Source organism: Lagopus muta, chromosome 4 (assembly GCF_023343835.1).
Source record: "Lagopus muta isolate bLagMut1 chromosome 4, bLagMut1 primary, whole genome shotgun sequence".
Lineage (NCBI taxonomy): Eukaryota > Metazoa > Chordata > Aves > Galliformes > Phasianidae > Lagopus > Lagopus muta.
Window position 1 is genome coordinate 46976061 of NC_064436.1, and position 24591 is coordinate 47000651.

Consider the following 24591-nt stretch of genomic DNA (forward strand, 5'->3'; position numbering starts at 1 on the left):
AGGGATCAGAGGATCCTACTGTGTCTATTCCAGAATGACCCTGAAACTGCTGTTCAGGATAGTAGCTTGACATTCTTTTTCCAGTTGCTTTGCTTCTTTTCTGAACATAAGGACTTTCTTTGAAGAGTGCCACTTTGAAGAGTGTCTTTTTTTTTTAATTAAAAAAAAAAAAAAAAGAGTACTTCCTTATTACAGGAAGGTCATCTTTTAAAATTTTAGCCAATGCTTTTCTCTGTGTTATTTTAGCGGTTTAAATACTTACGAGTGCTTTTCTTTAATGGGAAAGTATTTTTTCCCCTATTCTTAACCTATAGTGTGAAAATAGCAATCTACTGGCTTAGTATATTTAAGTTGAGGTAGAAATCATATGTAAAACTTCATTTGTTTGCATTTTTGGCAGTGCTTTGTAGGAAGCTAAACAGTGGTTTAACACTTGGAATCAAAGTGCTTTGTAAGCATGGGAGATATGATGCTACATTTTATCTCTAAGAGATGTATAACTTTCTTGGCCTGCTAGTTATTTTTATAAATGGTTTTGGTGAATGTTATTTAAAATCTCCATGTTTTCTTGCTTTTACTCCTGATGCAATATCAACAACTTCTGGTTTTCTCTTCTAGGCTGAACTGGAAGCTTTTGAAAACAGATTAAAAGGACGAAGAAAGAATAAGAGGAGAAGGGATGAAGTAGAAATTGAACAATCATTGTGGCAAAAATATAAAAACCTCATTATGCTGCCAATGTTTGGAGTTGCTGTTGTGATGGTCGCATGGCTCATGGTCTACAATGACTGAATCATCTCAGTATTCAATATACCTCAGTAGGGCATTAGGTAGCTATTATTCTTAGAATGTTTAGTTTGTATGCAACAGAAATTAATATGCATAAACTGTGTATGTACACTATTTGCAAGAAAAGTGAAGAGGAGGGAAGAAATGTCACCTTTTGTGTTGTTACATTCACAGCACAAAACTAAATTCACACACTGATATAATGAAATAGTAAATCTTAGTTGACACTGAAGTGCTGATGTAGTTTGTCTGAGATATGTTAACATCTGTCCTATTAATATTATTACTTTTCCTCGTCTCTATTTCACAATATTAAAAGTAGCTTAGTATAAAATGCTTTCTTGAATATTTGTTTCTCAAATACTTAGTATATGATTAAGTATTAGTATTTATAAGTTAGTCCCTTTGTTATATCACACAACAATTTCTGTCCTTCACACCAGTTTTTCTTGTAGCAACTGAGGCACTTCAGATCATTCAAGTTTTGAGCATTCTGTGGCCTCTCACGTCAAAACTTTCTTTAGAGAAAAGAAATGTGAAATGTCTCTCAATTCAACTATAATGCAGATAATAAAATGAGTCCCCTTGTAGATTATTTTTTTTTTAAATTGTTGCTGTTTTTCAGTGCTCAGTTCCTCAAAATCAAATCAACTGAAAACTTCATTTAGTGGATGGATGCATACACTGAACATAGGTGTGAAGTACTTTCAGCATAGAGGGATTCGTTCTCATTGTTTTTCATGTAGCCAAGGGCAGAAAAGCAAATTGAAATTAAACTTAGAGCATTGCTTCTATATTTTTATAGAGAACTGTCACGTTTGAGTATTTGCCTAGATGTACACAAATGTAAAGTAGTTGAATAGTGTGCTGGTGCAACTGTATGTTGTTCTGAAGCCATCTGGATGGTGTTTTCCAGTAGTGTGTGAAGTATCTAGCTAATGTTTTAAATATTTGAGTATTGCTGACAGTTTCAAAGGCCTTGCTTTGGGAAATTGAGCGATTGGTAGAAGTGCAAGGTTTACATGGCTTTGAGATTACAAGGAAAGTTATATTGTCTCAGCTGAAGGGCTGCAAGTGAAGTTTGGGATGTAAGGGAAGAATCAGAAAAATGATTTTATCTTTTTTAATCTCTGCTGGAAATGTTATGCTGATACTTGAGCATCATGTGTATCCAAAGAGTGCTTTACAAGATCCTTTGAAAGAGGAGGTACAAAGCTTGCAGTTCTTGGAGTTCTGACTGTGGGATGTTTGTTTTCCTTGCAAAGCAATTGTAATTTTAGCATATAGTTTCTTTGCAAATGCTTGCAAAATCAGTGGGACCATTTGAGGGAAGGAGTAGAGAAAATTGCAGTTTGTTTGAGAGCTCTTTTGGTCAGATTTAACCTACATGTAAAAGGACTTGAAATGAGCTAACATCCAAATGTGTGATTACAGTTCAGCAGCAGGAAAAGCAAGAAAAGCTGCAAAAGGCAGTAGATCCTGGGGAAACAGTTTCTGATTTTTTTTCACCCAAGTTTAGTGGAAGAGAGATGAGGAAAAATTGGCAATTTTTAGCAAGAATGAGTGCTATTTGGGAGTATTAGATACATACCTCTGTATTTTAAACTGACGTTAAAAACTTACTGATTCTGTCATGGTTTTCTTAGGCTGTTTAGTATGTAAAGCTGTGGAATTAAAATTAGTGTAGAACTGAAATTCCACCAGGTAATCAAAATTATATCTGTTGAATTCTCTTATTTCCTAGTGTAAGGAGTGAATAATTTCCATTTTGTTGCTTTAGCTCTTTTCTATAATACTGATGCCTGCGAGATAATTGCATATGTAGGTGTTGTTTCTTTAACCAAGTGAGGTGATGCCATTATTCTCCCATCACTGAGGAAAAAAAGGAGGGAGATTTTTTTGTTTGACTGAAGTTAAGATGTGATCTATTGTCCAAAACTACAAAAAGAAGCTTTTGTAGGTGGAATATTTAGGTTAAGGTGAATGGGAACATTGTGAAAAACAGCTCTTATTTTATGTGAATCTAAGCCATTTTTTTAATGTAGTGTAAGCTATTTATTTGAAACAAGTACAAAGTAAAGTTTCTCCTTGCCTCTGTAGCAAAGAGAAGAAATCTCTACAGAGCTGTAATAATGAACTGCACTCGAGTTACATGTTTCAAGTGGTTCTAAATGTACTTTTCTGCATATTTTGCAATATTTGTGTGCCATACTGGAAAGGAAAAGATTTGCTTCTGATTGATCATCTTTATTGAAATAGGAAAGCATACCAAACCCTAAAATTCATTCCATTCATAATGTGTGAATGTAAGCACATTCCCTTGAGAGATTCATCTTTCTTCTAAATCTTGCATATGTGGAAAAACCCCTATTTTTGAAATTGTATTGAGAATAGTTCTGCCTGCTAAACCAGATAGATGTCTATTGGCATTAAAAAAAAAAGCATGTGGGCTCAAGCAAACTGCAGTTTAACAAATCACTTTCTTCTATTTGTTGTTTTAACATTATTTTTACAATTCTTTTTTTTTTCCTTTTGTCTTTGATTAAAGACGAGTTGTTGTTGGAGAAGCGCAACAACTGTGAAGTAAAAGTTACAGATGAAATCATTTGGTATTCAGGATATATGAAATATTTACAAAAAAAAATGTTTTGAATGTTAACAACTTACAACAAATAAAAAATAAAAAGCACACTGAGAGATACACATTAGAACAAATGATGTAATGTGACGTGGTGTTGGAGGGATATCGGAGATGAGCCGGATGATGGGCATGCTTCAAAATATTTAGATACATGTAAAATAAAGAAAACAAAAACAAACTTCTGAGAGCTTTTTTTTTTCTTTTCTATTCTGATTCCAAGCACATTCTGGTTAGCGTTGATCTCTGTGCTGAATCAGGGTGCTTACAGGTTGTTAGTGTTTTGGACTGGAAACTCTTTGGGTGAGTTTGTGCCCTGTAACAGTAATGAGACTTTTGTGTACGTTAATTTAATGTAAAAACCAAGTCATACAATAAACACATCCAAAACTACTTGCACTACTTGGTTTGTTTTCAAGGACTACTATCAAAAAGCACCAACCTTCTTCCACGTCATAACAGCTGAGGTGCTGGGATGGAAGTTCTAGTCGTGCTTTTTTCCCTCCTTTGGCAGCAGTAGTTCTCACTGCTCAGAATAATACTGAAGTTACGTAATCACGTTCCTTCATGGCTGTGCTGACAACAGGTTGGGAAGCCGATTAAGATGAAACAAATGGGAGTGGATTTACTGGATTATTGCTTTGGCCTCATAAATAAATAGGCACGTAAGTGATTTATGAGACATTTGCTCTGAGAGTACTCCTGGAGAGGGAAATGTCACTATGCAGATAACAAAATTTGTTCTTGAAAGCTTCGATGCATGATTATGGCTTTAAAGCACTGAACTCTGAGTGCTTGCCGTCTCAGCAGTTCTAGTTCCAAAATGTATCAGCACTGCATGCCAGCTGCTCTGCAGGTGATGTCTGGGTTGGAGTGCTCAGCCTGAGGATGTTCCTGTGCCAGGCAGAAGAAGTTGGAGCCTCGTGGAAGCTGCTCTGGGGTGTGATTTAGGGCGAGTGGGTGTTGTTGGGTGGGCAGGCTGTGTGTGACCCTGACAGCAGTTCCTCTCCCAATATCCCTCCTCTATTCTGATTTCATCTTAGTTGTTGGGCATGGGTGTTTAATTAAAAGTCAAATTATATGGTAATATACTTCTTCATTTCCACTAAAGATAATGTTACTGAGCTATTTGTACACTGTGTTGACATGTTTACATGTTGTTCTACCAGAAAACAAGTTCCTACCAGGACTGCTGTATCAATATTGAATCACAGAATAGAAACGTAGAATCCCTAGTGTTGGAAGGGACCTTTAGAGGTTGTCTAGTTCAACTTCTCTGCAACAAATAGGGAATATGAATATGGGCCATGCTCTTGAGGGTACTCAATCAAGTATTATTTAATCTAAATAATTTTCCTCAGGCAGTATTTCCCATAAAACTGCTAAAAGCAGAGCTCAGCTTAGGCTTTCTCTGTGTGCTGTACATTGGCTGAGTCTTGTTAGCTATGAAACAGCATCAGGGTGGCTCTCCAGCTTGAGTGAGTTGCCATGAGGTTGCAAGTAAAGTTTGGCTTAAGGTTTGGAATTCATTATTTCTGCTGAGAGAATGCAGCCTCCCACCAAGGCCACACTAGCCATGAACCTTACCTTTTCATTTTTGGTTTTCATTTGCCCTCACTGTGTTTTTTTTTCTTTTTCCTCCACAGTACTAATGAATCTAATGAATCTCTGTAAAATGCTATAACAATAAATTTTGGCTTGATTCCTTCCCCCCCCCCCCCCCCCCCCCCAAATATGGCCTGTATTATTTCTTTTATTTTACATAATGTCCAAATTGCCTAATGCATAAATGCTCTTGCTTTTGTCTTCTGCCCTCCTTTTCCTACTATTTGTGCAGGTATTTAAAAAGAAAGAAGAAAAGCAAAAAAACAACACTATTTTCCCTTCAGAGTAGACTTAGGTTGGGTAAAGGAATGCAGGACTGAGAAACGGTGGTCAGGAGCACTTCAGAAGCACAAAATGCCCCAACTTTACACACGAACGAGAAGTGATGCACCCTACAGCCGAATACAAAGTAACAGATTCCTGGAACAGAAGCCGGCTAGGAGCTGAGAGCAAGTTTTTGACTTAAGGTTTGCTTATAGATGTCTGCATCTGAATGGTGTCATCCTGACAGCCACAGTCGTGATTAGGAATAGAAGCCATTCTCATGTCGAACTATTTTCACACATTTCTTGGGTGCTTTCTTACCTGCGTTTTGAAGAACTACTTAGTGTGTGACACTGAGAACTGAGAGCCCTTCTGCTTGCATATATAATTCCAGAACCCGGCCCTGGCGATGCTATTTTGTGGCTGCCGGAAGGGTCCCAGACTGCTCCACTGGTGCGTGGTGTTTGTTGCTGAGTTGAGCACCGGGCTTGAGAGCTCAGAGATGCACAAACCCTCGCCGTCTGAGACTTCAGAGCCGGAGCCCTCACTTCGGAGCCAAGGAGGATGCGTCAGGGAAAGGCACTCCGCCGCGCTTCGGGAAGGAAGAGCTGGACAGCCTGTAGGCATGAAACTTCCTACCTCGGGGAGAAGCAAGAACTGTTGCGGGCTCCTAACCCACACAAGGAGCAGTAGGGAGCCGGGCGCGTTCTCTGCCACGCGCCGCAGCTCCGACCCGGGGACGCGGAGCTCGGTGTGATGGAGATTAGTTGCGGCGGAGCCAGCCCCAGCCCAGCAGCCGGGTGCGCCCCTCGCTGCCAGCTGGCTGCCGCCCTCCCCAGGAGATGGCGCTGAGGGCGAAACGGGCAAGTAGGCTGTCCCTCAGCTCGTCTATAAGGGTAGAGTCTTTGTGTGGGAAAGGGGTGGGGATGCGGCGGCTTTCTCGCGGAGGTTTATTATTATTGGGCGGGTGAAGGTGGAGGGGGGGAGGGGGGGGGCGAGCGCACCGAGCAGACAAAATGCGGAGCCCCTCACTCCGCGCCCGGCAAGCGTGCGTGCGCGCGCGTTCGGGAGGTGGGCGGCTCGGTCAGCGGCAGGAGCAGAGAAGAACAGGGGACAGGAGAGAGCGGAGAGGAGCCAGTGACACCACGAGCATGCTCTCCATGCAACAGTTCCCTGCCCTGCCCACCGAGGAGGAGCGCTACCGGCAGGTCCTCTCTGCCAGAAGGGTAAGGCAAGCCCGAAAGTGCCGGTAGGCTACGAGCAAGGGTGCGGTGCCAGTGTCTCGCCGCCCTGCGCTCATTCTTTGGGGCTCGGGCGGGCGGCAGGGCTCACGGGTCAGCGCAGAGTGGAGAGTCCCGCTCCCGGCCTCGTGGCTGGAGAGAAAGAGTGAGGGTCGGGACCGTGCCGCCCGAGGGGACGCGTTCCGGGGCGGCCAGGGAGAGGTGGTTGTCCGCCCCACCTGTCTCTGCGGGCGCTCCGCCGCCTGAGCTCTCCTGTGCGCACAGCTGCGCGAGGGGCACGCGGAGACGACCGAGCTCGGGGGCTCGCGGAGCAGGTGGGTCGTGTCGCCCACGGCTCGGTGCCAACCTCTTGCTGAGACTCTCTCAGAGTCGGTGGGGAAAGCGAAGAGGGCTGGTGCGCCCGTTAATTCCTCTTTTCCTATCAGTTCAGCGGCCGAAGGTGCGCCGAGCCCGGCGGCAACAGGTCCGGTCGGGCTTTGCGAGAGCGAGGTTGGGGCTTAGTCTCCGACGGGACCCCGCCCGTGACCCCATTCTCCCATTCTCAGCGCGGAGTCCCCCTCGCCGGACACCCCTGCCGCGGCTTTGCGCCCGACGACACCGTCGGTCGCCGCCCCCCGCGGAAGGTCATCCATCCCTCGGAGCGTCATAGAGAGGGGCCGGGAAACTTGAAGCGAAAACGAGCTGTTAGTCCTCGCTGGGAGAGGCAGGGTACCTGGGCGACAGCGTTCCCAGCTCCCCGCAAGCTCCCCAGCGGGAAAACCTAGTGAAAGGGAGGCTAGGCGGCCGCGGGGTGAGCGAACAGGTGTCTGCCCGAGTCCCGGTGCGGGTCACGCCGCAGGGCGGGCGAGAGCGGCGGGAGACTGCGGATGCTCTCGGTGTCAGCGCGCTCGGGCCAGCACCGCACGCTGCGTGCTCCAGCGAGATAACGCGCGCGGTCTGCAAACTTTGCGCTTTTGCACTCGAAAAGACGGTGACGGAGCTTCCTGCTCTGTGAAATCGTTCCGTGTGCCACCAAATTGCACAGCGGCGTTTTTAGAAGTTCCTAAATATGGCAAGAGTACTTTAATTGTATCATTTCTCCACCTGATTTAAAACGCAGAATCCTTGGATGCATTTCATGGAAGACAATTAATTAACTTTTTATGTAAAGTTATTAGCAGTCTGGCTGAGATGGTGAAACTCTAAGTGAAATGAAATACCTAGAGCTTTTAATGCATTTGTGGGGTCTCTTGGGAGGGCTTAGCTTTCAGCAGTAAAAACATGGGGATGGATTTTTCCATATGGCCTCTTACGTCTGTTCCATGTTCTTAAAGATGGTCCTGTCTAAAACTGCAGTTCTTAGTTTTGTTCTTCTCATGTATGCCTTAGTCTGGGCTGTTACCAGCCTCTCAGGTGCTGGAACTGTTGAGGTACAGGCACAGTTGAATGACGGTATTGGGATATTTAGGTATCCCCTAAACATTTACTACAATGAGTCAGCAATCACTGTTCTTTTCTAAAAGCTGGTAGCATTGCCTGAATATGCTGGCCATCTACATTCTGCACAAAGTTTCTCTAGGGGACAGGGAATTCCCAAACACTGTCCAAAACTTGTTCAGAGAGGCAATACTTGTGACTTCCCCAGCAATGCTGAAGCCCTTCAGCCTTGTGCACCATCCTCACTCCTCATGCACTGTTAATGCAGCCAGTAGCACTTGTTCTTGGGACAGCGAGCCAGGTTGCACAGCTCACTTTCCCATGTTAGAGGAATCTGCTTGTGATCTATTAGTACCTGATAGGACCATCAGGGCAAAACGTTGTGTGTTGCCCCCCCAGTCTTTTGGAGCCCAGAACTGTAAGGCATCAAAGAAAGCATTCACTTCCTCTCCAAAAATCTGGCACTCAGCTGCATGCCTGTGGCAGATAACTTGAGCATGTGGTGAATTGACAGTGTAAGGTAGCTTCGAATATGTCGCAACTGAAAGTGTTCTATAAAATGTGCAGTACACCCTGGGCAGTTTAATGTATCTGAATTTTTGTTTATTCATTTCTTATGTATTAGATGATGTTTGCAGATATAAAGGAAAGCCAGGGCTGTAAGAAGTGCCAGTAATTATTTTAAAATGCATGTTTACTTGCGTGTAGGAACATTTACTCTTCCATTCTTTCTTTTTATGCCTCCTTTCCCTCCTTAACCCTCCCCCTCCCTTTTTTTTTTTTTTTTTAATTTGCTAAGCTGGTATACATGTTTAGTTCTTAGCACTCTGCTCCCTTGAAGAACATTAATGTCCTGCTGTTATAGCAAACCCTTATGTAGTTGTAACATTTCTTCTCATTTGTGTGGCCAAAAAAGGCTGAGGTGGATAAAGCCTCTGATAGAGCCAGCAGAGAAGATGGGTATAGGGAGGCAGTGTTGGGATGCTTAGACCTAGTGAAAAATCCCAGCAACTCTTGTGCTCACCATGACTCAAATGGTCTAACCAATCAATGCTGAATTCTACATAAGCCTTTTGTGCACAAGAAGGAAGCCAGTGCTTCCATGAATGTGGCCTAGTGGCTCAGATGGAGACCAAGCTTCAGGAGGGTGAGGCCATCCCAATATGTAGGCACTGAGGCATTTTCTAAGGAGATGAAGCTGTGGCTTTGATCCTCATCTGGATTGGAGACTACAGATACCAGGCCTCCTGCTTTCAGGCTGAATGTGATGTGCTGTGAGGCAATCACACACAGTGGTGCTATCACCTGGTGTGGCTGGTCAGCTTTTAAAGATGGCAGACATTGCTACATTGAGTGGGAAGAGCTGAATCTGTCAGCATGTCAGGTGTTGCTGGCAGAGCATTAAATCATAGAATGGCCTGGGTTGAAAAGGACCACAATGATCATCTAGTTTCAACCCCCCTGCCATGTGTAGGGTCACCAACCGCTAGACCAGGCTGCCCAGAGCCACATCCAGCCTGGCCTTGAATACCTGCAGGGACGGGGCATCCACAACCTCATTGGGCAACCTGTTCCTGTGTGTCAGCACCCTCTGTGTGGAAAAACTTCCTCCTAATATCTAACCTAAACTTCTGTTTAACAGCATTCTCCTTTGTCCTATCACTATGCTTATATCCTAACACAGTTGCTTATGAGTCCAGAGAAAGGCTTTGTTTCCGATGGCCAGCTGTGATTTGGCAGGGCTGGGTGTCAGGCCACATGCAGTAGGGCAGTTGTAGGCATGCATGTGCAGCAAACACCCTTCCAAACGTTACTGCTGGGCACCTCCTAATTTTTAAATGCCTGCAGCCGAGCAGCAGGGCTTTAGAGGGGCAATGTGATTGCATTTCGAAATAGTGATGTTCCCGCTCTGTTCCAGCTTCTTTTCCTACCGAAAAAGAGATGGACCACAAGCTTAAACTCCACTTATGAAGGTCTTCTCATGCAGAACAACCTCTAACAACTGCACTCTCCCCGGGGTGCTCAGCCCGGGTCGGGCCGCTGGGGTTTCCCCGTCGGTCTGTCGGCACGGCCGCGCGAAGAAGCGCTCGTGCTGCCGCCCCCGGCTCGCAGCCCCGCGACAGAGGAACACGACGCCGACCGCATCCCTTAGTTCTGCCCCCCGCCCCTCTATAAATAACTCTTTCCGGGCTGACCTGTCAGATTCCCCCGGCAGAGCGGATCCCCTTGACCCGGGGCGCCTGCAATGGAAAGTCTGAATGCAAAACATACCGTTGTAAAAATAGCGCAGCTGGGGAGCCCCCATGCACGTCCTGGTGGTGCCGCTCCGACCCTCGCGCTCACGGCTCGTCCCGGGATAACGGCTGTGCTCGCGCCGGTGGCCCTGAGGCGTTTGGCTGCCCTGAGAGCCCTCCTGCCTGCTGTAGTGGCCTGATGGTGAATTTTTTCCTCCCTTCTCTCTCCTTTTAACTGAAGGAAGCAGATTTCATCAGTTCTCTTCTGGTCAATGCTTTCTAATCGTCCAGCTCAAAAGAAGTAATGGTTTAATGTTCTAAATGCACAAACAGCAATGAGGCAACAGTTGAGCCAGGACTTCCCGCTTTAAAAAGAGGCGAGAAGTCTGAGGTAACACATGAGATTTCAGTTCGTGCCTCCCTTGCTTGGAGGATCGATCCCTGAAGGGAGAGATTCTCCTCGGCTGTGCTTTGAAGCTACTCTAATTTGAAGAGATGCTTGTCATCGTTCATTTAAGCATATAATTAACGTGCTACTATTTCTGGTTGTTTTACCTGCACAGTTTGAATATTTGGATTTAAAAGCAGCAATAAATACCAGAATGTGGTATTTAGCTGTTGGTGTGCTTTCAGCTTTGGTGCATCTGTACTGTGATCTCCTGTCTTGCAGTGTCCACTGGGGCCCCCCCTGCCCTGAATGCTGTGCTGGGGCAGCCTCAGCTCACGGCCGTGCACCCACACAACCACTCAGTTATCTCAGAGACCTGGTGGCCAACTCATCAGTAAAGGCAGTTTGAGAAAGTACATTTACTCAGAAATGACCAAAGGTAGTGTTACCTCTGTGGCTGTCTCCTCCTTTGTTGTCTTTGATCCTTAAACTAAGTGGAGATGGAATGAATCAGTTTGTGATCAGATCCTTTTCACTGTCTGTGCCATTAGAGTGGAACTGTTGCTTCTCTGAATATTGCACAGTTTATAATTCTCTCTTTGTTCGTGATAGTGTTGTTACCCACGTAAGGTAGTTTTCAACTTGTTGCCCTGTAATGAAATGAGGCTGAAAAACAGATATTGCCAGAGATGCTCTGTGATAAACTTTGTGCTTAGTTGATTCAAGCCCTGCCCCTCTTCATGAAGAATGTAATTCCTACAACAATATGCACTGTGGGGCACCATCTTTTGCCCATGTGCTATGTAAAACTTATTGCCTTAAAAAAAAAAAAAAAAAACAAATGGATGAAATTTTTAAATTTCTTCCTCATAGTGTAATCTATAGGGGGCAGCTCCTGTAAACCTGTCAAGCGGACTGCCAAGCTGTGTTACTGCAGGTGCTCCTGCAAGCTACTGCTCTTCCTAAATTCCAGGGTTCACTTTTTCTCAGAAAACAAGTATTTTTATTTTGAACATTTAAATCATCTTTATCAAAGCTTTAGTGGAAAGGAATTGAAGGTAAATATGAATTTCCTTTTTTGAGACTGCATCTGTTCTAGTTTATGTTTTGTAGTTGAGAGATACTTCAAGGTTGATTCTCAGTGGATTATTCTCCTGCTTTGAGACTGAGTGGTCAATGGCTGTCAGCATGTCTTCCTCTCTTCTCCAAACCTGCAACATTCAGTTCTGACATAGGCTGAACCTAGTGTTTAAGAAATGAATGTGATAAAATCTTCCATGTCTGATCTTTTTGATACCAAATAGATTTAATTTAGCAGTGATTTAGTAGCAATAGTAATTGCCCAGATTGTCATTGCCTTTCACCTCACGTTACTCCTAGTTTCAAAATAGCCTATGCTGTCACTCCAATAGAGTTGCAAGTTACTTGGGAGCATCTCCTAGAAAGTGAAACTTCTTCCCTTCCTGCCTTACTTATTATCTTCTCATTAGGCTTCAGAAATGAGTCAGGGCATTCTTTTAGAAATAAAACCACTGGTAGCACTGAGAAGGTTTGCATCGCGGGTCTCTTGGATCTGCAGCTATGTATTCATGTAATAGGTGGAGTATATGTGTAGTATCTGCTCTGGAATTCCCTGGGATACTGATGTGCTCTATTTTCCATTGCTCGTTCTTCCAGAGTTGTGTCTTTTGCTGTGTGGATTATTTTGCCTGTGTTAAAGTGGTCGCAGAACCAGTGGAACCTGAAGACTGTAGATGCAGAACACACTAGCAGTTGCCAGGCTTTCCCCCATCTCCTGCATTTTCCCATTTGCAAACAGCTGAGCCCACCTTGCTTTAATAGCCTATTCATTCTTGAGCACAGTGCTTAGTGATAGACGTTGCTGGGAGTTGGGTTGCTGTTTGGAAGATGTCTGCTCTGTGCAGGTATGAAAATAGGATGGATAATGTATCTGAAAGAATGTTGGAAATTGCAAAGTAGTGATTTTTGTTTATTGATTTGTTGCTAAATGATTTGTAGTAAGCATGTCACAAAATAATTCAGCAGAAAATGCCTTTTTAAAACACAGCTTTGTTCTTGCTCATCTGTTTTAAAGATACAAGTTGAAGTAATATGTAATGCATGCAGACAAGGCTGGAAAAGAAGTCTGAGTTGGTGGTGGAATGTGTTTAAAAGTTATTAACAATTCTTCCTCTCCCTTGCAAAGTCGGAGTATATGTAACAGTATTGCTAACCCTGGAAGGGCTAAGAACCCAGATGGTTTTCATTTGCTTTTTCCTCATTGCATACAGGATTATTATGTAACTTACTGTAGATTTACAGTGAAGATGTGAATGGGAGGAAAACTGGCGTTTGTTCTAGGGATGACAATGACGCTGAATAGTCCTAGCCATAAATGCAATAGAAATGTTCTTCTTTGGCATCATAATTCATTAGATTGTTATTGTTTCAGACACTTAGATGGAAGTCTTTAATCCCAGATATCCATATGTGTCCAAAAATCTTTGATAATACATAAAAGTCATAGCCAAAAGCTAACACCTGTGTAAGTGCTTTGTTAATACGCTTAATTGTGAGTTTTCTGTTCCAGATCACTGTTTCATAACTTAGACAGTGACTAATAGGTTTAATCCCTAGTCATCTCTTCAATTATTTCTGTCATAATGCACTGATATTTTTAGAAAATATGCTTTCTGTTCTTAATTTTCTCCTATTGAAGCAAAAAGTTCAAAGGCGATGTTTCTGGAAAAAAAAAAAAAAAAAGGCATCCTATTGAAAAAAAATCAATGCATTTTAACCTCTGCATTTTATACTTAGTAGATTATTGAGACATTATGTAATTCCATTTTCATCTTTGGGAAGAGGTCAAATAACTATCCAGCTATGCTGAACAGATGAAACTTTGCTTTGATTCTAAACCATGTTTTTACTTTGATTAATATTGCTGCAGCTCTCGTCCTTGGTCCAAGATTCAATCATCTTTTTATCCACAATTCACAAAAAAATAATTAGCACAAATTTAAAATTACACATTCAAATCTAAAATTTCAATTGCATTCCGGATTAGCATCCAATTCACGTTGTTGAAAGCTTATGATTTTAAATAGTTAGGTAGCTGTATAATGAGCAATAGGCATGGCAGATATATCATATACTGGTTGACTTCAAGTTCAGAAGGCAGAACCTACTGATCAGGCATTAATTAAAAAAAGTATATTCATTAATGAGGTCTAGTAGTATTTTTTAGGATGGGCTTTCTGGTAGAACTTACACACTGATGGTGATTAGCACACTGATTGTCAGCCACAGGGCTGCCAGGATTTCTCAATGCTTCTTCTAATTTTCCTAGCTTGAAAATTGTTTTCAAGAGGAGGTTTTCCTTTTTCCTCTAACTGGATCCTTTTACCCTCTTAAAGGATTTTTTTTTTTTTAAAAGAATCTTTTCATTGGCACAATTTAGGCCATTAAGATTTTTTTCTTTTCTCACAGTTTCCATTTTTGTTTTTTGGTGCTAATGGCTCATGACAACTGCTTATTCAATTCTCAGCAAAACAAGAGCTTGAAGCCAGTACTGTAAGCTTCACCCCTGCACTCTGAATTATGATGCTCAGCGATGTATAGCCAGAGAATTGCCATGGCAGATCTACCTGCTTGACAAGCCACTGTGCACTGAACATGTGGGTATCCAAGAAGGATTGTAAGTGGTTTCTGTGTATGTTCAGAAAAACAACATGGTGCTGTTTAAACTTCACATGAGTAATGTTTGAAAGCCTAGAAACTTGAAAATAAATAAATCCCAAAGCATAAATTCTGTATTAATTAAAGATTCATTTCCCCCGAACTCTTTCCTGCTTCCTGCTGAGATAGGCTGAATTGATGTTCTTGTTCTGGTACTGAGAAATACCAGATAATGCTAACCATAGCTTGTTCCTTAAAATGAATGTCTTCCACTTTAGCTTTTGAGAAATCTTTGATATCTTCCATATGTTTAGTAAATCTTGCTTTGGTTATATGGCATGGCAGCATCAAACATCTTTGCTACCAGCTGTTCTTAATAAGGAAGTGAGAACTTAGAATTGCAGTGTTTGCCAGAAACTCAATTATTTCTTATTCTGATTATTCTTGAAAATTCAACAATTCTATTGTGAACCTGGAAAATCCATTGTTGTAGTTGCAAATTTATATCAGTGAAGCTAATAAACAATGTAAATATATGTAATACATAAGCATGCATCACAAAGTTACTCGGCGGTACGTCTTTTGAAAAATGAAGAGATTCAAAGATACTATTATTGAAGAGATGATAAAACTGTTCTCCCATGGTATTTATTTTCTTCTTTTAATTCCTATTCTGAAGAAGAACTGATTCTATTCAATGGCTAAATAGTGTGTCTGAATCTCTTCTGAGGTGAGGTGAGGAGCAGTTCCAGGTATCATGCTAAATTTTTGAAATCCAGAAAAAAAACTTTCTATCTCCTCTGCTTTCCATGAGATGCAAAGAATAAATCTCCTGTAGTTCAGAACCAAGGTCAATATTTTGCTTGTGAATACTTTTCTGATGTGTAAATCAAATCTTTTCAGGAAGACCAATCATATTATTTATTTAGACAAATTTCAGTATTAAATAGATGTTCTTCCAAGTAACTTAAGTACATTCCAAAGTCTACTACCTTGCCCAGATAAAACACTGGAGCCTTTCCCTCCAAAAATGAACGAAATGAGAATAAATTCCTCAGAGCTACATCTCTCCTGGCTGTAGTACTTATGTCTGAGTGACCAACTTATTTCTTCCTCTCAAAACCTTCCGAAAGGATAGAATAAATTGTGGAAGAGATGGCCCAGGAGCTGGCTTTCTTCTGAAATGAGTGTATGCTGTGTGATAGTAACACAAACACCACTGGCAGTATGGCATTCATGTGCATGCATCATCCCAGATAAAAAATCTGTTAAGAGTTTCTTATTGCTGGCTCTGACAGCTGTTAGTACCTCAGCTAGATGATTCAAGGATGGCTATGTCTGAGGAGTCTGCAGTCATATTCCAAAGCAAAAGCTTGACAGGTAGCAGTGCAGGTTCTCAAATGCACAGGTACATCGCATATGTTTGGATTTTGTCTTGGTGAACTTACCCTTGGAACTTTCTTGAACTGAAGCTGGAGCAGAACCAGAACTATGTTGTCACAGAGCAGGGTGAGATGTATCTCTTCTGAGCTTTTCTTGCACATCTTTATACTTTTCTCAGTTCCAAAGTTGCCTCAGTGTCTCACAAAACTGCTGAAATTATTTGTTATGAATTAAGAATCCCAAAGTTATACTCCAGAAATGAATGAAAGAAGGAACACCAAATGAATTTTGGTTAGTCTGAATAATGACTTCTGGTAATGCCCAATTTGGATTTTTACTTTGCAATCTCTTGCTGGATTAATAACAGCTTCAAAGATCACCTGAACAGTGACCAATGTGTCTCTGTGGTAGTCTGAAGAGCAAACAACTGCTTTACTTCACACATTGTGTCTCCCGTAGGAAGCATCTCTCATATATGTTTATCACTACTTAAAGTGAAAATGAGAGATGGGGATGTTAAAAGTGTTTCAGATTAACTTCAGCCATAAGAACCCAGCTGAACACTGAATTATGAATCAACTATGTATTTGTTTGTTTATTCATGGAAATAGAGGGAAATGGAGGTCTGGATCACCTCCCCTACAAGGACAGGCTGAGAGAGTTGGGACTCTTCAGGCTGGAGAAGAGAAGGCTTCAGGGTGGACCTTATGGTGGCCTCTCAGTACCTGAAGGGGGCTTACAGGAAAGCTGGGGAGGAACATTTTATAAGGGCATGTAGTGACAGGATAGGAGGAAATGGCTTTAAACTGGAGCGGGGTGGATTCAGACTAGATATTAGGAAGAAATTCTTTACTGTGAGGGTGGCGAGGCACTGGAATAGGTTGCCCAGTGAGATTGTGGATGCTCCCACCCTGGAGATGATCAAGGCCAGGCTGGATGGGTCTTTGAGCAACCTGGTTTAGTGGGAACCTATAGTGGAGGACTCGAAACTAGGTCCCTAGTAGTATTAGATCATAAAGGTCCCTTCCCATCCAAACTATTCTATGATTTACTCTATGATTCTATGAAATAAAGAAGTCCCAGCTTTATATGACATCTCCTTTACTTGAATACTTTGTATTTCAGACTGGGGGAATGACTCTGCATGTTTATATGCCAGTGGTTAAAGTAAGGGTAAGCCAGAGTATTTTATTACATAGATGGGGAAGGAGGCCCTGTCATCTCAGTGAACTTGGAATGCATTATGTCAGTAATTTGTGATTTTTCTGAGGATGTGGAATTTGCTGGGGGAAGTTACAGGATTACAGTGAGCTTGAGCTACTAAAAAAACCTGATACATTTCATTTTGCAAATAATAATTCATGTGACAATAGCTTGCTGCTAATGTTTACTGCCTTGCTGTATGAAGAAGTTATTTTCTCCCCCTAAACTGCACTATTTCCTTTTAGAATAACTATGACACTTTAAAATTAGTAGTATATCCTCAAATCTGAGTGTATGTACAGACAAAAGCTGCTCAGTAGACAACTTCTGTTGCTTCCTTAAAATCCATTCTTAAGATGATCCATTTCAGCTTGGCTCTCTGATTCCTCTAGCATTTGAAATGAAAAATTGTGCAAAGCCTCACTTCCAGTGACTTTTTGTCTGTTTCCGTTTTTAGCACGTGACTTTGCTTGTTTGTTTGGATGATTTATCTTAGACTTTCTGCTTGTTATGGTGACTATTAAGGATGCTATTACTTTTTTTTTTTTGTGGATGGAAAAGTGCATTGCTGAATCCCATGCTTTCACGTGAGCTAGACAGATCTGATAAGAAACGTAGAACACTTGCAGTTTCTGTTACTCACTGCCAGGCATTTAAAATACTGTTTTGGTCAAAAGAGGATTAAAGAATGTTTAAATTTATTTTTACATGCTGACTTATTTTTAACATTGACACTTCATATGTTCAGTTTTTGCTCTGTAACAGTGAGAACTGGGAATTCTCTTCCCTTATACGGAAAGGAAGACTATAAAGGGGTGACACAGTCACGTGAAAATCTCTAGAGCTTTGAGACTTCCATCATGGGAGTTGATAATATAACAGAAGCTGACACCAGAGCACCGTTTCAACTTTGGGATGGGAACAATATCAAGGACATGTAAAGAACGGTGGATAGTTTTCATAATCTAACATTTTCCTTGCATAAACTATTATTTAGCTGGATGGCAGATTCCCCCATAACGCAATGACTTCTACGAGGCCACATATTTACTGTCCTTGAGTGACATTCTTTCTGCATTTCACAGTAGTGTTTCTTGTCTTTTTTTTCCGCTCCTTTCCAATATAAGCACTGTACAGTGCTTCTGTGTATGTCTTGCCCAAGATTTTGATGTTTGTGACCCAGAAGTTGACAAAGAGATGTGGCATGTGCAGAAGGTACTGAGTTTAGACCACCAGCTCTAAAGATATTTCCTTGTTGGAACACCATTTGTTTGCTTTGTGATGTAAACAACAGGACGTATTTTTGCCAACTGCTGTGATATGCTGTGAAAACAACCTGTGATTCAGGTTGTTTTACAGATCGGTAGCTTAGATAATTTTTGTGTCTAAAAGGAAAATTGCGTACTACTGTAGGCTTTTCATCCATAAACTTTAATGTAATTTGTCATTTTTGGGCCTTAATATCACAGGATGTTATTGAAGTGACATCTTTGAGATCAGTTTGTCCCCATATCTTGCAGATGACAAACTGAATTTTGGTCCAACCAGATTTTAATCTTTCTGTAGTTGGATGAGGCTTTTTCTTTGCCTCTGTGGGTTCAGAAGATCAGTGTGAGAATTCTGATCCAGCCACCATAAGTAAGACTAGGATTTTTAAAATTTCTGAATTGAAATTAGCCAGAGTTCATGTTGTATTTTCTTAATTGCAGCCAACACTTACAGAACAGTATTTGGATATTAAGTAGCAGCCAATAGCATTTCATTAGGGACTGAGTGTTTTAGCTGTCATAAGAAATTATCTGATTTTTTAAAATCATCTTCAGACTAAATTCTTATTTAACACGACAACTGTTTTAAAGGAAGTGACTTTTTGCCTCAAAACCCAAACACTGAAATTTCCTACCTATACTGTACACAGCATTTAGCTGAAAAAAGTCTTTCTTGAGTCAAGCTTTGTAATGTCAGTGGTAGGAAGGGAACTTGCACCACTGTTCTTCTAGAACTGAGAATATGTTTTGGTGCAGTACTGTGCTAAATATATTCTATGCCAAAACTGCTAGCATTTAGGTTTGATTTCCTTCAGTCTGCCCTCAAGGATTCTGCTTCAAAGTCTTCTTGCTCTTCCCTTGGAAAGAGTACTAAGAGCATATCTAGAAGATACCTAAGTCATACAAACTTAGAGAATGATTCGCAGAAATTATTGAACTCAGAGTTTTGAGAGACAAATTTTTTTTTCAGCCCTTAACATGGAGATCTAAAGTAAGCCAAATAGTACCCAATGAATAAGTGTGTTCCCATTTATGTTCCTATTTTTATTTTTTTTGTCAATTCCAATATTTACGACTGGGTTTGGATTCATAGCCCCTCAGGAATATTACTCTTTGTCTTTCCCCGCTGGGGCTGAAAAGTATCAAGTTTTTAATGAGACTGAAGTTCACCCTTCTTCTCTTGCCACTTACTGGTCTAAAATTAGGCTGCTAGAAAGACACAAAATTGCAGTGGTACCCTTGCTAATCCTTAGGGGTAGTGGTGGTCAAGAAGAAGTAGAAGGACAGAGCAGGATTGAAATTGATGAAGATACCATTAACTGCTTAAAGCACTTAAAACTGGTACTTGTATTCTTTGTGTATTGCAATATTTGTCAGCAAGAGGAAAAGAAACAGGATCAGAGAATATGTAAAGAGTAGGTAAAATGCATTTATATTTATCTCTAGGACTCTTCATTAAATTCTCATTGATGACATTGGAACCATTAGCATTGCCTATAGTTTTATTTTATATTCACCACAGAGATTAGTGGGAAAAAAACTTTGAATAGATATACAAATGATGGATAATTAAGGTTATGCTTGCTGAGTCACCAATTATGATTTCAAATAGGTTCAGTGTTTTTCATGAGGGCATTTCCTGGAGAAGGGAAAAATACAACATGCTGTTTATTTGCCTATATTTAACTGTTATACAAAAAAAAAAAGCAATTGATAGTGCTTAGAGAAAATTTTTTTTACCAGTCTAACGTTCTTTTCTTGAGCAGTCACCATCAATAGATTTTGGATCCAACAGACTCTTTAAGTCTTTGGCAGTAAGTTGCCGATGCAGACTGGGATTTTTTTAATTCCTTTTAGGAATTGATAAGAGAGAAAAAAATATTTAAAGTTCTCCTTTAGCATAAACATTCAGTTAAAGTACACAGTATCCACAGTGCCAACAAATTTAAAAATATATATATCTCAAAGAAACAGGAACATACAAGCAAGAGATTTCAGAAGCTCAGTAGTCTGTGTAGTGATGGTCCTGCTCCCTGCATTATTGACGCAGCAGGACTATGTTCTTTTTCACAGAATAGCAAGGGACAATGTGATTCATGAGGAGTGATGCTTGTGATACTCTACTGGTGTGTAGATCTAATTTTCAGGCTGAACAGGGAATTGAACTCAACAGCACCATTTCCTGAGGGAATGCTGTAACCACTGTACTGTTAGAAAAGGCAATTTAATGCCATTTTCTCTTTTTTGGCTGTGCTTTCAAAAGCAGTTGAAAATTGAAGTTAGGGCAGTTGTGTTTTGGAAGAATTGTATTCAAAGCAAAGCTGTGTTATTCCTGTGCTACCTGCACTCAGATCTCCCAGAGATCTGCAAGGTACAGACTGAGCAAACCAATGTTATCAAATCCAGTGAAGCTAGCTGTGTGTAGCTGATAAGCTGCCAAAACTCCAGCATGATCTGAAGGAGAACTTGGGACAAACTTTGAAGACTTTAATCTGAAAATGTGGGCGAATATGGACTTAAAGGTGTCACGTAGTCAAGCAGGGACTGTCTAACTCTTGATCCTGTAAGTCACCCTTTTCTCCAGAACATGAAAACTGCTTTTCCTTATGCCTGGATGTATGAAGTATTACCAGCCTTCTCATTCTCACCCTGGTAAACTGCTTCTCAGAGAAAAGCACTTAGAGCAAAACCAGTCAAAGGGATTGTCTCATGCAGAGACTGTCATTTAAAAGGCTAATAATACATGTGTTAAGTTCTTTGGAAAGATTTTGTCAGTGCAATGGATGCATTTACATTCTTGTATCCTGTCACAACTTCAATATGATTGATTTTTCTGACAGGCTAAAATATGATTTGTAGGTTTTAACTAATGACTCATCTTTTTGGGAGACTGTCTGGAGTTAATTGTTCTATCATCCTATTTCGAGTTATTATAGGGAAAAGTGGAATTATTTTTAGTTAATTTTGAGTAAAGATGTATTGACTTAGTAATAACAGTTTCAATCTTACTATTAAAAGTACATTTTGTATTTCAGTTCTGTTTCTATTTAAAGAGTACATGCCTCTAATATATGAGATCATAGCCTTTATGGTGTTATGTTTTTGAATGTTCCCCCCCTTCTCCCCCACCCTCGGCTACACCATAGCAGTTTAGGCTTTACAAAACTTTGTGCACCTCAACTGAGGCTTTTCTGTATTTCATTTACAGAACACAAAATATTGCTTACAAACTCCATAGAATACTGTGATAAGTTATAGCATAGGTAAAGTACTTTGAAAGTGAGATAGTATTATTGTAGATAATAAGTGCAATGATCTTTATCACTTTTATTGTCACTTAAAACAAAGACTATCATCATTTCTTGGTTCTGTATTAAAAAAATCCTTAAGAACACAAAGGTCTTCAATAGTTGGTAACTGCTAATTTTTAGTTAGGAAGTAAGCTGTGTTTAGTCTTATTATTGATTTATTATTATTATTATTATTATTATTTTCAAATGAAATGTCTATCCAACTTCTAGATCATGAGGAAGGTTTAGAAATCTCAGTTAAACTGTAACTTCCATGGATACTGGGTAACCTAAAATTAATGGCATGGATTACACTAGGCTGTGCACCAAGAAGGAAGATTGCATGCAACTTTTCAATAAGAATCTAAAAACCATCTATAGCATATATTTAAACAATCCATCTGTTTTGTGAAATGCAAAGGCCTGCTCTTGAAAACACAGGAGTTATCAAGTGACACCAAAATGATAAAACTATGCTCTTTTGTTTTTCAGGTCTTAGGAACAGATGAGGATAATATGGGGGATGGCTGCTCTCAAAAACTGGCTTCTGCCAAGTTCCTGCGACTTCTGCTCCTAATACTGATTCCATGTATCTGCGCCCTTATCCTGTTGCTGGTAATTCTGCTTACCTTTGTAGGTGAGTGCTAATGGAGTAAATTGTCTCATTTTCTGTGAAGGAACTGAAAACTGAGATATAACAAGCACTGGTGTAATTGTGGATGTTCAAGGAGTGCATTAGTACATCTACCTAAAACAAACTAATTACCTAGTGAAAGAATAATGCTTGTTACAATGAGACAAATACGCTGCTTAGATTTATATATTTAAAATTTATTGAAGGTAACAAAGAAACCTTTTCATTTCTTATGAGCATACGACCTGAAGAGGTAGTATGTAGATGGTTTTCAGCAGTCATTTTATGGGTACAAGATGATGTTTATGTTGGACTTTTATGTATTTAAGTAAAATATGTTTGTTTGTTCTATTATATGAAATATATATCAATGCAAAACCTCAAGTGTGTTTTGTAGAAACTTGTTCCAGGAATATTAGATTTCGTAATGGCTTATTCTGATAACTAACTGCATAGATTACAGAATTAACAGGCTAATAGTTTATAACCAGCAGAATTTTAAGAAGCCATCCCTCTGTTACCACTACAGAGAAGTTGACATATCTTTTAATTAATTATTTCAACTACAGCATGAGAAAGACAGTAATGCTGGGTTAAATTTTTTTTTTTAAAGAGTTAAAATAATCTGTTCTTTCAGTGCTGAGAATTTGTGGGATTTCTCAATTTTTTAAAATGAAAATATTTTCTTGTTCAGCTTAATTAAGTACTTCAGAAGCACATCTTTAATGAGTGTGCTGATGTGAGAGAGTGTGCATGTGTGTATGTATGTGCAACATAGGTTACTCAGGAAGTAATGTCTCCTATTGATTTCCATGCAAACTGCAACAGATACAAATAGCAATGCTGTTTTTTAGAGCAAATTCTCAACTACGAAATACTGTTTTTCAACATAGTCACCACCATTAGCTAAGCATTTTCACCAGCAGTGAACATAAGCCTGTGTGCCACGCTTGTAAAAATCTATATCAGTGGATAGATTGCCACTGCTGAAACACACCGTGTACTGCTTCACTGTGCTGACGCTTACTGTTTGGTCTCCGTAAATGCCCAGCAAGTGTCAAAAAATGAATGTCAATGCTTACTTTTTTTTCTGTGTGGAAGGCTTGGCTTCATACACGCTTTCATGTCAGACACCATTTTCTCAGATTGCTCCTTTGCTTCTCTGTCACACAGCAACAGAATGTTTTGAAGTACTGTTTGGAAGGTCCAACCTTTACTGAGCAGCCCTTCTAAATATGTATAAGTACATATATATGTATATATACATATAAATATATATATATATAGAAGCGCAGGAAGAAACCAAACACTTGTTTCAATAGCACTTTCACCTCTGTCAAAACAATGACAATGTAAATCTGTTTTTTCAATTTAGTCTGTAAAGGATTTCCTACAAGACATCGTAGACCTGTTCTTTTCATTTAGCTTAGGTTAGGCAAGTCAAGAAAACAAAGCTAATGAATGCTGTGATTGACAATTGAGTCTTGGGATGTATCTTTAAACTGAGAACATGCTGCAGTAGATTAAGATTAAGTAAGTCTGGCAGTTAAGAAATATGATGCCATTCAATTTACTTTCCTTATGTTTAGGATTCCATTTATATCCTTCATATCCTCTGCCCTAGATTTTCATTCTTTGGCGAGAAAGTGAATAAAAGAGCAGGTATATTTGTCAGATCTTCCCATGCTCCTTTTCTGAGGCGAGTATTGACATAACACATTAAAATGTATTAAATCCTCTAGGTAAAGAGGAAGTGGGACTTGTTCTGATTCTACTTACATAGCAAAAATCAGGGCTATATCTTCTTAGGTCAGTGCAATTACTGTGGGGTATAGAATAAGGCTTGATTTTATTACCCATACCTCAAACTGGCAGTTCCCTTAAGCATCTCTTGAATTTTCATGATTATAATTTACTGTTCTCTTTCAGCTAGCAGCTTCTGTTTTGTGTGCATGATAGCCTAGAAACAAATCATATCTGATGTCTGGAGTTAAGTGAACAAATTCTATGGGAAACTTTAAAATGTGTCCAAAATGATGTATTATGTTCTGTTTACTGAGAATACCACTATATCCAGAATAATAGCTCATATTCAACTCAGATTAGTAATAAATGAATGCTGTTACACCCTGATATTGGTATGATGATTTACAATGTAAGAAACAAATTGATAGTCCCGACTGGTTCAGACGAGATATTCTCTATATAGGAAATTCTGTTCCTATCTTTCCACCACATGGGAGAGTTTAATTCTGTGGTTGTCAATCTTGTATTCACTGGTGATTGAAACATAAATAGAGAATTTCCAGAAGAGAAGGCACCAGAGAGGACTCATTGCAGCCTTTCAATACTTAAAAAAGTCTTAGAAAGATGGAGAGAGACTTTTCACAAGGGCGTATAAGGGGTAAAGGTTTTGAACTTAAACAGGGTAGATTTAAATTAAATATAAGGAAGAAATTCTTCACTATGAAGGTAGTGAGGTGCTGGATCAAGCTGTCTGGAGTACCTGTGGATGCCCCATCCCTGGAGATGTTCAAGGTCAGGTTGGATGGGGCTTTGG

General features: G+C 40.3%; 2 protein-coding genes across 3 annotated transcripts in view; both read left to right on the top strand.

The window, feature by feature from the left end:
* Positions 1-3322, top strand: part of NFXL1 (nuclear transcription factor, X-box binding like 1) — a 42986-nt gene extending 39664 nt beyond the window's left edge. Inside the window, exon 22 of the mRNA XM_048941953.1 lies at positions 619-3322. Coding sequence (XP_048797910.1) covers positions 619-792 — 174 coding nt within the window. The 3' untranslated portion in view covers positions 793-3322. The remainder of the gene's footprint in view (positions 1-618) is intronic.
* Positions 3323-6310: 2988 nt separating this feature from the next.
* The window catches only part of CORIN (corin, serine peptidase), a 120945-nt gene continuing 102664 nt past the window's right edge, over positions 6311-24591 (top strand). For both annotated transcript variants that reach the window (XM_048942580.1, XM_048942581.1), the window contains exons 1-2: positions 6311-6522; positions 21890-22034. In XM_048942580.1, coding sequence (XP_048798537.1) covers positions 6313-6522; positions 21890-22034 — 355 coding nt within the window. In that variant the 5' untranslated portion in view covers positions 6311-6312. The remainder of the gene's footprint in view (positions 6523-21889; positions 22035-24591) is intronic.